Source organism: Chionomys nivalis, chromosome 2 (genome assembly GCF_950005125.1).
Source record: "Chionomys nivalis chromosome 2, mChiNiv1.1, whole genome shotgun sequence".
NCBI classification, from domain to species: Eukaryota; Metazoa; Chordata; class Mammalia; order Rodentia; family Cricetidae; genus Chionomys; species Chionomys nivalis.
In genome coordinates this window covers 117,620,785-117,637,457 of record NC_080087.1, presented here as the reverse complement: position 1 = coordinate 117,637,457, position 16,673 = coordinate 117,620,785, and the positions used below count along the sequence as shown (strand labels likewise).

Below are 16,673 nucleotides of genomic sequence, written 5' to 3'. Positions count from 1 at the left end.
TAAAATGTTTTCATAGCTGGGAACTCATAGCCTGATAAACACCACATTCTGCTTCACAAAAACCCTTGATGTCTTCAGAAACGTAAGCTGCTGATAGTACAGCATTTTGGAGAGCAGAGATGGACAACATATCCTTAATGCAAAAAAAGAAAAGTATTTTAAGGATGGCATGGGGCCTTGTTTCTTAGAGTAGGCCTTGGAGGCAGAGGGAAGTGAAGGTGGAAGGTGGGAGGAAAAGGGAAGGGGTGGACACAGGGCACTAGAGGGAACTGTTTGGGAACCCAGAAGACAGCAGCTCAGGGCCACATGGCTCTTTCAGAACTGCTTGAGCAAGGTGGGGTGAATTCCAGCAGCACATTGCAGGGCACATTGACCCAAAGGGAACATCCTATTTTTTCCCAAAAGAGACACCCCTTTAGCTTCCCTGTTTACAATGGTTACAGACTTTCATATTTCCTCTGGTCTTCTTCCTCCCTTCCTACATCTATATTGAAGTGTTCTTGTGCCCAAATCAACCTCAAGATGAGTGTAAGGATGCCATACCCCCTGGCTCTACTAGGAGAGGAATAGTTGGTTCTGACTGAGTGAGTGGTTTAGTGAGCAAGCTCTTGTAGCACCTCTTCTTACTAGGGGCTGGATAAGATGCTGATGAGGAACGGAAGTGGGAACTGCACAAAGTGTCTTCTGTCTTTGGCTCATGGTGGTACTGCCCTCACAACTCGAGTTGAAACTCAGAAGGGCAATGCTCTCTACTGATTTCCATTGGAGGCCTTATCTATCCCCAGTCATTTTTGTGAGAGTTTGGCCATGACTCTGGTATGGATAAGGAAAACAGTGACTCAGGAATTTAGACCCTAGTCCCTACATTTGCCCTCCCAAGTTTTCCCCTCCCCTTTAGTCTTAAAAGCTGCAGGATACATGAATCCTTTCCCATCTCTGGGAAAGACAGTTACCATTTAACTGGAAAAGAGGTATTCTCATCCAAACATATGGACCATTTCACAGGACATAGAGTAGTGGCTGGTTGATGGGGGATGCCCTTCTGTATATGTTTTATTCTTATTGGTTAATGAATAAAGCTGCTTTGGTCTGTGGAAGTGTAGAATATCGCCAGACTGAAAGAGAGAGAGAGATAGAGAGTGGACAGAGTGGAGGTGGAGTCAAGGAAACGGCACATAGCTTCTGAAGGAGAAAGATGCTGGAAAGCCTTTCCAGTAGGCTACAGTCTCATGACAATACAAGATTAATAAATAGAAAGGGGTTAATTTACAATGAAAGAGCTAGCTAGAAAGATACCCAAGCTATTGGCCAGTGTTGTAATTAATATAGTTTCTGTGTGATTATTTGGGTCTGGGTGGCCGGGAAACAAATGAGCAGTCTCTGCTTACAGTTGGTAGGTAGAAAGTGATCTTCTGTGTCCTAAAAGTAATGTCAAGGAGGAAAGTGCAGTCTGACCTGGTAAATGAAGTGCAAAGTAGCAGCAAGGGGAGATTAATAGAAGTTCCATTTACAGTGTACACATTGCCTGGCTTAAAATTGCTTGTAACTTTGGCTCTAAGGGTTTAATTCTCTCTTCTGGCTTGCCCATCCGTGGCTTTAGGTAACATTCACCCACCTACTCACCTCTACACACAAATGAGTAAAATAAATTTTTAAACATACAAGATGGAGAGAAGGACACATTTTCTCTCCAGTCACTGGTACACTTGGGAGTCACTTCTCCATTTGTGCTTTCCCTGTTCTCTGGGACTTCCTTTAAACTACTTGTGTGCATAGATTGTTTTATCTTCCTTATCTTCTGAACAGATGGAAAACAGGGAAGTGCCGAGGGAGACCTCAGTCCTTGGGGGTCATAATGAGCACAGACATCATGGAACTTAGCTTTTGTTCAACCTGCTTCTAGGTCTTGGCTCTTTTGATGACTGGTTGGTGGCATGCAACAGCATAGGCTTGGCTTTCATCTCACTATTTCTTTATAGCAACACCGCCAAAGCTACTTACATAACTCTTGAAAATTCCTTAACCTTTTTGACTCCCTTTCTTCATCCATCAGATGGAAAAATAAATTGTCTTTTTTTTTAATATTGAGAGGAACAAGATAATGACTGCAGCAATAACAGTAGCCACAGGTATTTATCAAGAAGTTACTACACATCAGGAAGCTAACCAGGGGGAGCAGGATGGGACCAGAGTTCTGATAAGGACCCATTCCCAAAGGATTGCCATTATGGCTACTTCTTGGAAGACTTTTATCCTGGTTCAATTTCTATTATTGCGATAATAGAAATTATCCTGACAAAAAACAGTGTATGGGGATAAGAGGGCTTATTTTAGCTTACAGTTTCATGATCTAGTCTGTCATTGTGGGAAAGTCAAGGCAGGAACTTCAAATAGTCATACATCCATATTCAAGAGAAGGAAGAAATGAATGCATGCGCACTGGCTTAGCTCGATTTCTCCACTCATGTAGTTCAGGAGCTCTTGCCTATGGCATGGTACCGCCCATAGTGAACTGGATCTTCTCATCCCAATTAACTTAACAATCTTTCAGAGGCATGTCCCTAAGTAAACCCAGTGTAGACAATCACCCATTGAGACTCTTTCTAGGTGATCCTAGGTTGTGTCAAGTTGATGATTAAAACAATCACAACCCCATTTACAAGGTTATCTTTGTTAACTTAATTCGCATCTTGCCCTGTGAGAAAAACTCTGCACCCAGGGATGTTTGTTGGAAATAACCAAAGGAAATTGATTGACTCTGTGGTTGTCTGGAACAGTGGATAGTTTGGGGAAGGGCAACTATTAGGTTTGTAAAAAAGAGAAGAAAGACAGCTTAAAAGAGAAAACTGAAGAATGGGACATTTACTGGGACTTTGAAAACGTTGACAGGTTGCTGGGGATCCAGAAAGCCATGTAATGCATGAATATGTGTGTCTGCTCAAGACTGACCTAGGTCCTGAATGTCAATATAAGTGGGAAGTGAAGGGTGGTGCTGAGCTGTGAACGTCTGTCTCTAAACATGAGACGTAATCCCTACACAACTGTGTGAAAAGGTGGTGCTCTAGGCGGGAGGGAAGTAGGCAGGGCCCTCTGCTCCATTTTTCCCTCTGCCTCCAGGTTGTGAAGCAGTAGTGGCCAGTGACCATGACGATAATGACTAGAAGAAAAGAAGAAGGAAAAGAGGGAGAGGAAGAAGAGGAATAGGAAGAAGGGGGAGGAGGAGCCATAGAAGGAGGAGGAGGAGGAAGAGGAGGAAGAGGAGGAGGAGGAGGAAGAGGAGGAGGAGGAGGAGGAGGAGGAGGAGGAGGAGGAGAAACCTTCCTGGAAATAGAAATAGAATGTCACCAGACATTTAGTCCTTTGATGCTCTTATCTTAAACTTTCAGCATCTGGAAGTGTCAAATGAATGTCTATTCTTTAGAAATTACAGTCTATGGAATTTTGCCATGGAAGTATGAATAGGCTAAGACAGTGTATCTAAACCAAATGAGATTCTAATGCACTATGATAGATTTTTTTTAAAGCAGCTGAATCTTGAAGACATTTTTCAAAGTGAAGGAAGCCAGTCACGAGGAACCCCATAGGTACAGATCTATCGCTCAAGATTTATTTTTTATTTTTAATGTGTATGTGTCTCAGTGAGTATATGAACATATGTGATTTCATGTGCCTCTGGAGACCAGAAGGGGGTGTCATATTCCCTGGAGATGGAGCTAAAGGTGATGGGGGTTCTGGGAATTGAACTTGGGTTCTTAGCAAGAGTAGTAGCTACTCTTAACTGCTGAGCCAGCCCTCCAAGATTTATCTAATTTATTTCTTTTAAATTATGTGTGTATGTGTGTGTGTAGATATTTGCACATCAGTGCTGGTTTCCTCAGAGGCCAGAAGAGGACATTGGATGTCCCAGGGCCAGAGTTACAGGTGCTTGTGAGCATCTGACGTGGGTGCTGGGTATAGAGGTCTGGTCTTCTGGACAATCAGAAAGCTCTCTTCACTGCTGAGCCATCTTGCCAGTCTCCTTGGAACGATGAAAGGATGCTGGAGTGAGGTAGAAAGGATGCTAGCATAGTATTATGAGTCAAATAAAAAAAACCTACTGCTTTTTATCGTTTGTAATGGAAAATTTACTCATGTAAAGACTAGATCTCATTTTGAAAATGCCAAGCACCTTAGGTATATTGTGCGGATAAGCACTTGTACTTCTAGCTAATAAAGAATAAAGGCACTGGACGCGGCACCAAGTGCTCACGCATCATTCCATGACTGCCAGTTTCAGTCAAGCACAGATAACATGACTGACGGCAAACCACCAAGTACACTGCTCAGTACTGGCAAGTGGCAGGGTGTGGAAAGGGTCCCGGCATGCAGTACAGGACACTGTACTGTCCCTTGTCACCATGGAGATGCTTATGCTCCCACACCTAGGCTTGGACCATCCAATCGCACTTTTTTCTGGTTTGCCAATGAGGTAAAATTTTCTCTCGCGTCTAAATTAATAATCACTGGCTTTTTTTTTTTTTTAAATGCAGTCTTTTGTGTACCTGGCCCAGCCTTAAACTTGATATGTAGCTCCGAATGACCTTGAATTTCTGACCCTTCAGTCTTCAACTTCTGAGCTTAGGGATATTAGTCATGTGCAAGCCTCACATATACTTTTCTTGATCTCTCTCTTTCTCTCCCTCTCTCTCTCTCCCTCTCTCTTCTTTCCCAGAAGTTTTCTTAAACACCCAGGCTTCCTCTGGGCTGTTAGTCACGCAGCCTGAGCCTGGCGACTGCCATGTTAGGCTATCCCTGAGGCCTGGGGAGTTCCATGTGACCCTGCACCGAGCAGACACAGGCCTATAGTACAGACTTAGAGTGTGACTCATTGTAGACAATATGACTTTCCCAGTTCAAAGAGGAAGCCAGAGCTGATTGTTCAGCCATGAAGTTAGGATCCGAAAAAGCCCCAAGCCTGTGTTATTCTGCTTTTCACTTACTCTTTTTGCCATCTCCTTTGTGCTGTGCTGACCTTTTGAATTTGTAAGCTGTCTATTGGCTTGGGTTGTAGGACAGATGTATTTATTTGAATAAGTGAATCTGTCACTCAGTGGAAAAACAGATACACATCACACAAATACTGTCATCATGCACAATGAGACATGGTGCAAGGAAGGAGCATGATGGGAAAATTTGGGGAATACTAACCCTGAGACACTTAGCTCTGAGTTATGACTGGTCACGGCTCTGCCCGCATCTTCCTCAGTCTGCAGGAGACCCCAACAGAAAAGGGCGTATTCATCTCTGCTCACACTTGTGCCTGGCCTGCGCCAGCATTTTTCTGATGTCATTTTTCTGCACGTGTGCTTCCAAGAATTATTTCACATTCTTGACATGACCCTAACTACAGCCATCATTTCTGGTACCCATGCCCTCTGTTGTTCCTTGTACACGTGGCTTTTCGCAATTGTTTCTTGCCTGAAGATCCACCTCGGGCATGAGCAGGTACCAGGGTGGCCTGCCAGGTAAAGGCAGACTGCATCATTTTTCATGGTGCGCTTCCTTGAGGAGGAGTTCATTCTTTTTATTTAGCTGGGCTGGTTCTGAAAACTCAACTGCAGAGAGACAGACACTCTTGCGACTAGCGGTACAGGTCAGTGACTCACCACTTGCTTAATATGTGTACACCTGTGTGTGTGTGCATGTGTACGGATGGATGTATTTCTCTGTGTGGATGTATGTGTGAGAGTGTGTGTATGTATGTGTATTTGTGTATGTATTTACCTGTGTGCATGTGTATAAATACGTGTGTGCATGTGTATGGATGTGTGTATTTCTCTGTGTTTCTCTGTGTGTGAGAGTGTGTGTATGCATGTGTATGTATGTATATATGTATTGGTATATGTATTTACCTGTGTGCATGTGTATATATATATATGTGTGTGTGCATGTGTATGAATGTGTGTATTTCTCTGTGTGTCTCTGTGTGTGAGTGTGTGTATGTATGTGTATGTATGTATATGTGTATTGGTGTATGTAGTTACATGTGTGTGCATGTGTATATATATATATATATATGGGTATGTATATGTGTATTTGTGTGTATCTATATGTGCATATGTATGTGTGTGTGTGTGAGAGAGAGAGAGAGAGAGAGAGAGAGAGAGAGAGAAGAGAGGAGAGAGAGAGACTCTTCAAAAGAGAAGGAAAAAAGCCTGTTTGTCTTGGGATGCCCCACATGTTAGAGTCCCAGCTGTGTCTGGAGGAGCCGGATGGAGAAAGGTGATGGGAACTGGCTGTCACAGGAAGCAGATCCCTGGAGGAAGGGAGATCCCCACTTCCTGCTATCCCTAGTTTAGTCTAGTTTGCAAAAGCCCAACACAAGCTGTGAAATGCTCTTAAATGCATGTGAGTCCCTTCCCAGAGCAAGGCACCTCTGGTACACGCAAAAATTAGAGCTAAGTGGATCTTGGATTTGCTTGGGTTCCTGTGCAACTTTTTGATTCTTGAAAGGTTTTAAGAAATCTTCTAAAAGCTTTAGAACACTGAACAAAAACAAGTGTCAGTTCTGCTCTCAGCTGGAATTCGTGACGCTTTTCATCAATATCCCTTTTCCAGCCTGACCTCTTCATTAGCGGGGCCAGAGGAAGTGGACAACAGCCGTTGAGCACTGTGTGTCCCAGAAAGGGACTATGTGTCTGGCGCCGTTTCGGTAGGAGGTGGGACGTATTCTCCCAGTTCCACTGCCTCTTGCTGTGTGTCAGGACACGTTACCCTTTAGGCTTCATCATTGGCACTTACGAAAAAATACCACCATTGTCTTCATTAGCCTCTTGCAAAAATCAAATAAAGTTTGAGAAGAGCCTCTAGCACACTCTTCTTGTTACTCAGGTAACACATATCTTAGGGTCACACCAGGTGCCATCTTAGGTGTTGGGAAAGAAGAGCGAACAATAATTTTTGGTCCTCAAATTTAAATGTAAGTTAGATGATACATGGAGTTTCCATGCACTGTCTGTCTTTTTGTGCCTTCCTCTGATGTTTCTAATGATGGTAGGGCATACATGATATGTGTTTGGTACTGCTCTAAGCTAAGCACACATGATGGTTAGGACGAAGAAGCAGGTCCTACAAGGTGTCCCAGAAGCCTTGGCTTTGGGTCCCACCACTCTTCAGATTTGTTCTCTAGAGCCACCATTTCCTTACTCTGTGAAGAAATCTGGGGCAGAGCCCATAACTTTTCTAGTCAACTCTTATCAGACTGGAAAGATGACTCAATGACTCAATGATTTAAGAGCACTGGTTGCTCTTCCAGAAGACTCGGGTTGGATTCCCAGTTGACATTGTTAGGGAGTGGAGACAGGGGGTTACTGAAGCTTCCTTGCTTTCAGGGTGTAGGATTCTGCAGTGCTACAGCTGTTTTGGGTTTACCCACACTCACGGAACCCCTTGGTTACACTCTATAAGGAAGCCCAAGAAACTCATTGCTCTCTCCAGCTTGGGCTTTGGTGCGGTTCTGCTTTAGCCTGGCATTGGCATCTGTCTGGGTAGAGCAACTGTTTGTTCACACCTTCTCAGGGAAAGTTAATTTAACACATCTTAAAGTTTTTAATTTGAAGATTTGTTTTATTTATTTTCAATTGTGTGCGTGTTTGCATGTGCATGTGAACACGTGTACACGAGTGCAAATGTTTAAGGAGGTTGGGAGAGGTATTAGATCCCCTGCAGCTCGAGGAATGGGTAGTTGTGAGTCTCCTGATGTAGATTCTGGGAACTGAGCTCGAGTCTTCCCTGAGAACAGTCAGTTCTCTTAACTGCTGAGCCATCTTTCTAGCACCACCTTATAGGGTTTTTATGAGGCTTAAGTAGGCTAACATCTAAGAAGTGCTTAGAGCAATTCCTGGTACATTGTAGGTGTTATCCAAATGTTTGTTAAATAAATACCAGGCAAAAAGTTTGAAAATTAAGTAGTAAATGTTAACTAATAACAGCATTAATCTTGACTGTCATGAGTTGTGGGTTCTTTCCTCCCAACCATCTCTGGATGATGTCTAAGATGTCCTGATCATAGCATAGCTGGTGTTATAGGGAGGACCCAGAGGTTGTACTACATACCTGGTAGATATCCAGCCCTATTCCTTTCTTATTTCAAGTACTAGGAATGATGAAAACTCTGCATTCAGGGAGGGTGACTCAGGGGTGACCCACCACGAGCATTCCCAGACACGGCTTCTCAGAATGGGTTTCTGGAAGAGCAAAAACAGTGGTGGGCACAGGGGGTTTGTTCTGTGCAGCTCTGCCAGACCTGCAGCCCAGCCTGCTCAGGAGTGAGTGGGAGAGCCTGGTGGGTGATGGGACACTGCTGAGTATCTTGGCACAATTAACGATCCTTTCCTTGACATGCCTGCCTCTTGACATGCTTGCGGGTGGCTAAAAACGAAAACAGAAAAATGAGGCAACCGAGCCAGTCACGTAGCGTAGATGAAAAAGAGCTGGGTCAGATCTCCGCTCTCTGTGTTTAATCCGATGAGATTCATGGTTCTGCTGCTATCCCAGCATGGACTTTGTTTAGTCACAGAAGCTGTTAACATAATTCCAGAGATGTGCGGCCAGGGACTCTTGGGTCATCTGGTGAAAATGACGTCATCAGGAAATGAAAGTACTCCAATACGGAAAACTCTAGAGAAAGTGTGTGCCGGGATGAGTCAGGGGGGAGAGAGAGAGAAAGAAAACAACACACTATATCAAAACATGAGACCACAGACAAGCTGTACATGTAGGCTAAAGGGAAACGGCTGTATTTGGGGGGGTCACATGGATATAGGACAAAGGTATTGCCCTTTCACCTACGTATTCTTTCTGGAATATTCTAAGGAAGCACAGCTTCTAATGTTGAGAATACCATGAACTTCAGTAAAAAAAAACAATTTGTAATGGAATGTTCATTCTTACCTTTGAGTATTTGGTCATCTATATATGTATTTTTAAGACTTATAAAAACCCCAGAGAAACTGGATAAATACCAAACTTTCATTTCCTATTATCTCTGAATTACATTTTAGTTTCCTTTCAGTGAGACAAAGGAGAACAGAAGCAAGCATGCTTTGGAGTTCCTCAGACCTGTGTTCAAACCCTGAATCTACAGGCAGAGAGGGTTCAGTTGAGAAAGTGCCTGGCACTCAAGCATGGGAACTTGAGTTCGAGTCTCGACATTCATGTAAAATCCTGGACACCACGGCACACATCTGGAATTTCAGACCTGGGGCGGTAGAGACCAGAAAACATCTCTGGACCTCATTCACTGGCTAGCCAATCTAGCTAAATCAATTAGGTCAAGGTTAATTAAAAGAAATTATCTTAAAGAATAAAGTGGAGAACAGCTGAGGAAGATGCATAGCACGGTCCTCTAGTCTCCGCATGCATAAGCACATATGTACGTTCACGGACCCATACAGAAAAGTACACACACACACATTCTCTCTCTCTCTTTCTCTCTCTCTCTCTCTCTCTCTCTCTCTCTCTCTCTCTCTCTCTCTCTCTCTCTCTCTCTCTCTCCTGGTGTTATCACTAGTGGCACGACTTGGGGAAAATTGCTTAGTCTTTGGCCTTTTAATTTCTTTTTTTTTTTTAAATGAAATGGTTATAATATTTCTTTCTTTCTTTCTTTTTTTTTTTTTTTTTTTTGATTTTCGAGACAGGGTTTCTCGGTAGCTTTTTGGTTCCTGACCTGGAACTAGCTCTCCTAGACCAGGCTGGCCTCAAACTCACAGATCCGCCTGCCTCTGCCTCCCGAGTGCTGGGATTAAAGGCGTGCGCCACCACCGCCTGGCTGGTTGTAATGTTTCACAGGTTTGATGTGAGTTTGGTAAAAAAAAAAAATAGACACCTAGGTAAATAACTTTTTTTTTTTAAAGACATGGTATTACCATGTAGCTCTAGCTAGCCCAGAACACACTGTATAGATCAGGCTGGCCTCAAACAAGGTGCACCTGCCTCTGCTTTCTGAGGGCAAGGACTAGTCTATGGCTGTACCACCCTGCACGTGCCTGATCTTGTCTGAGTGCTAGGGATTAATCCTGCTGGGTTTTGGCTGTAGCACATCTCACACTTATTTAAAATGCCAATTTAAAGCAATTTTATTGAAAGAGTTGAGAAACAGACCTGGAAATATACAATTAATTGATTATTTTTAAAAGATTTATTTATTCATACTTCTTAGTTATGTGTATTTTTGTATGTCTCTGTGTTGGTGCCCTCACAGCCCCGAAGAAGGTGTCAGATTCTTCCAAGTGGGAGTCACAGATGGGTGGGAGCTGCCTGACTTGAGTGCTGGAAACCAAACTTGGGTCCTTAAACCAACATTCTCAAGAATTCATCTCAATTTTTCTACAATCTTTGTAGTTGTTTTATAAATTTAAACAACGATATATTTCCAGCTAATTTCATTTTAAGAGGGGAAGGATGAGTCATGGTGTGTATGTGTATGTATGTGTCTGTGTGCTGCACATGTGTGTGTAAGTGTGCTCACCACTGTGAGAATATGGCTAGGCCAGCGGCTGACATCCAGCTGTCTTCTTCAGTCACTTCGCACATTGACTTCTGAGACAGGGTAGGAGCTTGCAAGCCCAAATCTTGAGTTTCAGTCTGAGGGTAGGGCAGGTTAGAAAGGAAGAGCAGCAATGGAAAGTTGGGAGAGAGACCGTCTGTACACCAGGAAGCAACCAGAAGAAGCTTTGGTAATGGGGGGGGGGGCACCCAACCGTGACAGCAAACCACATAAATTAAGCAATCATCTCTGCCCGAGGACAGTGCTCAGTTGAATTGTTTCCTCGAAAGACCCCTGCAGAGTTAGGGAGCTTCAGAGGTCACAGGGTCACCAACAGGCAGTCTGTGGGTTCATGGGTCTTTCTTAGAATCCCCAACGTCTGTGACAATCCCTGCCCTGGATTCAACCCTCCCTCTGTTTGTAGTTTCTTAGTCCTTTGGCCTTCTTTCTGTATTTGTTCCAGAAGCCAGGACCTGTCCTGGCTTTAGTGCCTTGGGGCTGTAGACTCAGGCCTGGGATTAATTTTGTTGGCTCCTCAGCCTCTGCTTGTCTTCCCCACACCTGGCTGTGTAGCTCCAGCTCCTTAAACCTGGTGACACATTTTCCTACCTTGTCTTGTCCAGTTTGCAGTGCCTGGCAACTCCCGCCTCCCCCCCAGTGATGACTAGTCTCATCCATCCCGAGGTCCATGAGCAATAATACTACAGCAAGTGCCAACAGGAATGCGTCTCATGGGTCTTTCCTACTCTGACCTTCAGATACGCCACCACGGGCACATAGCGATGGACATCTGACAGCCCTTATGTGGAGGATGGGTGGAAAAGGCCAGGTCGGTCATGTAGCTGAGGAGTTTTGAATGGGCAGAGTACATATCACACTGTACTGATATGAGCAAAATGTCATTGCATGAATGACCTTGGTGTCAGGATCAGCAGCAGGGAAGACCTCAGCGCCAGCTGGGGAGTTTTGGGGTGACCACAGGACAAAGCATCAGGTGAGTAGTCTAGGACCATGGACTCTTGGCTCAACTCTTTTCTCAGGATGCCTGTCACAAAGCCAGACTCACAATGACAGTGTCTGGCACAAGGGCCATATGTGCGCTACACAGTCAGAGGAAGGTTTCCGTGTTTCTCCTCAGCTTCAGCTCAGTGAGAGGAAACCCATCCATGATGCTTTGTTTAGGGCTGGCTTGCAGGCCAGTCCCACTGCAGCTCCTAGATTGGAAGCTTCTGGAGGTGAAGGCCAGGTTACTGTCAGTTTGCTTGGATTTAGAGTGACAACCTTTTAGAGTAACATCTCAGGGAGCAAGTGACTTGGCGACCAAGTCCTTGGTGACTCTTCCCATGTCACTCACAAGGCGCCCACCTAGGTATTTAGAACTTGAACCTCGCTTGGTGGCTCACTGAGAGAATACCTGCTTCTCTCATGACCAGCCTGAAATACACGGCGATGCATGGTTGCTTCAGAGGCCTGGCCTTATGGGACTCTTAATGGCTCTCACCGCCACTTTTCCACCTCACACAGATCCCTAAAAAGAGAACCTGGAAGACTTTTGTTTTCCAGCGGGGTTTATCTTTGTAGCCCAGGCTGACATGGAATCATGGTTCCCTTGCTTCAGCCTCTCAACCACTGGATTACAGATGTCCACCGATCGCTGGGTAGAATCTGGGAGATTCCCAAAGAGACTAGAGAGAATGTATTTGTGAGCTTGGTGTGAGGCAGGTAGAATCTCTGTGCTTTTAAAGGGCTAACCTACGCTAGCCAGCCTTGTCTTTTTAGAGTGGTTCGGAGGAAAAGAACTTAAAATAGGGTTCTTAGAACTCTGCTTGCTGAACAGTCCCGTCCCTCACTAGCCAACAATTTTACCACACCAGTCCGAGGCAGAGGATAAGGAAGGGTTTATCAGTTAGTAGAAGAATTTAAAATGGAAGCCATTATCCCTTCACTATGAATTCTGCACTTGCTGCCAACTGTCTTTGATTCTAATGACAGGGTTGGATTTCCTGTGAAAACCTATAGATGACATAATGGTTACTTCCTGCAAGGGAAATGAAACATAAACTCCTCCTCCTTAGTGGCAGTCAGCGTTGGGGTAACATTTCAAACAGTACACTCTTTTTCCTCTTTTGCACATAGTTCTGGCCACCTGAAGCTTCTTGTTCTGAGCCGAGGCGGGAGGAGCAAGCAGCTTCTCCTCCCCCCGCCCTTCTCATCCCAGCTGCAAAGTTCAGAGAGTTGAAGTGCAGTGCTTTGAGTTCACTGCTGGCTCCGCCACGGTCAACCTCTGTTGTAAATTTTCCTCCCGGAACACGTGACAATGCATTTCTTGACTATATATCCCTAGGACAGCAGCGGGGCTGTCAGAGCGCGGAGCCTGACACAGAAGGAGAGCCTCCTCGAGTTCAGCCGTGTTCCACACTTGGGACGCACTGTCAGCCTTTGGTAAGTGAGGAAGCCTCCTTCTCTTCGGAGACACGCAAAAGAAATAGTTTTAACTATTAATAGAGAAAATTTTCTTGATTTTTTTTTGTTCTTCTAAGGAATCTTAACTTTGGATTTGAGAAAACGGAAGCTTTTGAAAGAAGATGCAAAGTTTGCTTTTGCCTTGCCAGTTAAAGCATGCCTTTCAAATGTTAAGATAATATTTTTCTATGAATTCCTATACAGTATGTAGTATTTAAAGTTCAGAACTAATGCACGGTTATTTTCCAAAATGCAAATAAAGGCTATCATCTATCTATATATCATCTATCATCTCTATCTATCTATCTATCTATCTATCTATCTATCTATCTATCTATCTATCATCTATTTATTTATTAACTATCTATCTGGTGAAAGTTTTTCTCTCTTCTTCCATTTCCTCCCTTGTTTTCTTAGTTGCTCCAAGCCTTCAGCGCTAACCCCTGTTACTGTTTGACAGGATGCCCTCTGTTCTGCTATTTCTTTCATTCCTGTTCTTGATGACTTCTTCGATCTATTGCAACTTCAGGAGCCGTGTGCTTGCCTTCTGCCTGTCCTGTGAATCCATGAGGAAGGTCTAACTTGCAACTTTCTCCTTAGATCCCCACTGTGTCAGCGGTGTTTCAATGCTGAGGATGGAGTCTCTGAACAGCACACACCCCAGCGCTGCAGCCTCCAGCAATCCCCTCGAGTCCCGTATGCCTAGTAACAGCAGTGGCAATGGCAATGAATACTTCTATATCCTGGTCGTTATGTCCTTCTATGGCATTTTCTTGATCGGAATCATGCTGGGCTACATGAAATCCAAGAGGCGGGAGAAGAAGTCCAGCCTCTTGCTGCTGTACAAAGACGAGGAGAGGCTGTGGGGGGAGGCTATGAAGCCGCTGCCCATGATGTCCGGCCTGAGGTCGTCGCAGGTGCCCGTGATGCTGAATATGCTGCAAGAGAGCGTGGCGCCTGCGCTGTCCTGCACCCTCTGCTCAATGGAAGGGGACAGTGTGAGCTCTGAGTCCTCCTCTCCAGATGTGCACCTCACTATCCAGGAGGAAGGGGCTGACGATGAGCTGGAGGAGACCTCTGAGACGCCTCTCAATGAAAGCAGTGAAGGGTCTTCAGAAAACATCCATCAGAATTCCTAGCACCCTCAGGACCCTGGAGGTGGCTCCATGAGCCACGCTTGACCGAGGAGAGATATTTACCAAGTGCCTGGTTTCACTTTTGCTCTGCAGCTGTCCCTTTGAGCAGACTGTGGGCAAGCCCCCAAAATGGGGGAGGGAGAGACAAGGCTCATCTGGAGTCCTCAAGGTTCCTGTGGTTCGGACCCACCACTGAAAAAGTCCCGGAGACACACAGCATGACCATTTACTCTGGGGTCTGGGAGTTGGGGTCCCTGTTCAGCATCTGGCTGGATAATGTGTTGTTATTTTCACTGGATGCCCTGGGCAACTTCTGCAGCATCTGTCTGTGCCCAGGGCTGACAACTGCCCAGGGCAGGCTGAAGGACTACTTTTAATTTGTTAATTTGCCTAGAGCTTTGTTCTTCTAGATCTAATTGGCTGTAAGTATCTTTATTGTGTGCCTGTGGCACTTGATCACAGAGTTACACATTTCTTTGGGAGGTCTTTTGGATTATGAAGGGGAATACTTGATGGGCAATTTGCGATATGGAGAAAGCTGGAGGTAGAACCCAGCTTGTTTGCACAATGCAAGGAGAGAAAGCAATGTGTACATATGTCCGCATTAGCGGAGGGTATAAGCTATGACCTATTTTGAGCTTTTTGTCTCACCTGTGAGCTTGAACTCTGACTTGTGACTGTACAGCATTGCAGGTGAGCATGGCTTTCTTTGTCAGGGAGCTTCCTCAGAATCAAGCCCGCATTCAGGATAGCTGTTCAGGGTGGCACTCCTGACCTTCACAGACTGGGTAATGGTAGGGTTATACGAGGCAAAAGCATCGATAGTTCTGCTATCGCTCTTTTTCCCAGCTGAGTTTTCCGAAGCCAGAGAGGACATGTGTGGGCCTCACAATGTGGGGTTTTGTCACGTAGCTGAGACCTAGAAGTGCATACTCAGGAGAGATTGCACAGAGCTGAGGTCCAAACACTGTGTTTCCTGAACTGAGCTCTGACGCTCGTTTACTGTGTGGTCCTGGGCTTGTCATCATAGGGTTCATTGCCTTCATGAGGCTCCTGAGGCTGTGCAACCCCAGGGGGCTGGGAGGACATCTTTAGACTTTGTACTGTGTGATAAATCCTCCAAAGCCTGGTGTGAGGAAGTTTGGACCAAGTATTTTCCCTTTGGCCGCTTAGTCTGGAGAAGGATGTGTTGACTTAAAGGCGCAGTCGGAGACTAGATAGTGTAACTGGGGAATTTGGGGCTGATCAGCCGCCATCCTTACTGTAGCTTTCCCAGGACGGGACCGAAGAGGCAGACAGAACAGTTTCCTCTGCAGAGTTCTGTAGAAGAGAGGATGTTAAAGTTCCCAGCTGAGGGAAAGAGAAGGCTAAACGGAGGGAGGTTCACAGGGCCACTTGCCAGTGCTCCATGTCGTCCTGTGGTGCAGAACTTGCAGAAGGTCTTTTGCCCACCGAAGACCTTCAAAAGGAAGCAGGAAAAAAAAAAACACCCAAATGCCACGTTTGACTCCAATGAAAAACCTTTTTAATTTTTATTTATCCTAGCTCTCTCTGGGTTGGAGACAAAGCAGTTACCACTGTCCCTGTGACGGACTAACAGTATAGGAGCTGGTTTTTCAATCAGTTTTTGACACAGAGGTAGAGGTAATTTGCATCGGAGGGGGAAAGGGGCCCTCTGTTCACTTTAAGATTCAGAATGTGGATCAACTCCAAAGGGGGCTCTTTAAGTTGAAAGAAGCCAAGTTAAGTTTGGCCTCTTGCCTGGAATCACTTGAATTCTGAAACTTTACTGCGACAGACATGTGCGTTGTCACATTTTCCATTGCTTAATCCCGGTTTGGTGCAAGTCTGTCTGCGCCTATTACAAAGTGATGTATATACTTCCTTCTCATACATTGAGTTGTAGACAATTCTCTTTTGTATTTAATGGTTTGTAATTTTCACAATACTTTTTAATTTAAATAAACACATTTTCCCCGAGAAGTTGTATTTCTTTGCTCCTTCAATGGACATATAAATTTCTAGTTTTTATGCTAATGCAAGGCATCACTGGATTCTGCTCGCCTCCAGGGTCAGGCTCCCACAAAGCATGTCTTTGGCCACACGGTGAGTACGTAGGATCATTTTTATCGTTTGATCCACTTTGCATGGTTTGGAAAACGAGCCAAGGATGGTCTTACATCACCTTCTGCAAAGACCTGGGAGCTTTTAGACTTGCATGTGAGCGGCTTGGCAAGTGCTGCTAAGATGTCTCTCCAAATTTGGTTGCAAGAAAACATTTGATTTGTACCCTGACTTGGCAAACGTCATCCGCATGTGTGGCCCCAGCAGTCCGGGCTTAACGGGCAGGGTGTTGCCATATGAACAGACTTATGAACGCAATCAAACGCAAAGTCCACAGCTGGGGTCTGTTTCAGACTCCTCCCCGCTGAGAGTGGTTTCTAGGTCTCTCCCTCTTAGTCTTGTGGTGTCTCTGTCTCGCAGGCTGAGCCATAGCCAGCCTGGGCAACGTCTCCTTTCTTAGTTCATTTTCACAGCCAGGAGTGCTG

The 16,673-nt window shown here is 45.0% G+C and overlaps 1 protein-coding gene across 1 annotated transcript; it reads left to right on the top strand.

Annotated features, from left to right (window-relative positions):
• Nucleotides 1-12,790: 12,790 nt before the first annotated feature.
• Nucleotides 12,791-16,096, top strand: Kcne4 (potassium voltage-gated channel subfamily E regulatory subunit 4). Its single transcript, XM_057762476.1, has 2 exons — nucleotides 12,791-12,967; nucleotides 13,589-16,096. Exon 2 carries the CDS (start codon nucleotides 13,615-13,617, stop codon nucleotides 14,125-14,127), a length of 513 nt encoding a protein of 170 aa, XP_057618459.1. The 5' UTR covers nucleotides 12,791-12,967; nucleotides 13,589-13,614; the 3' UTR covers nucleotides 14,128-16,096.
• The last annotated feature ends 577 nt before the right edge of the window (nucleotides 16,097-16,673 follow it).

Excerpts from the sequence above, each read along its gene's own strand:
- Kcne4 (XM_057762476.1), top strand. The coding sequence starts at position 13,615 with ATGCTGAGGATGGAGTCTCTGAACAGCACACACCCCAGCGCTGCAGCC.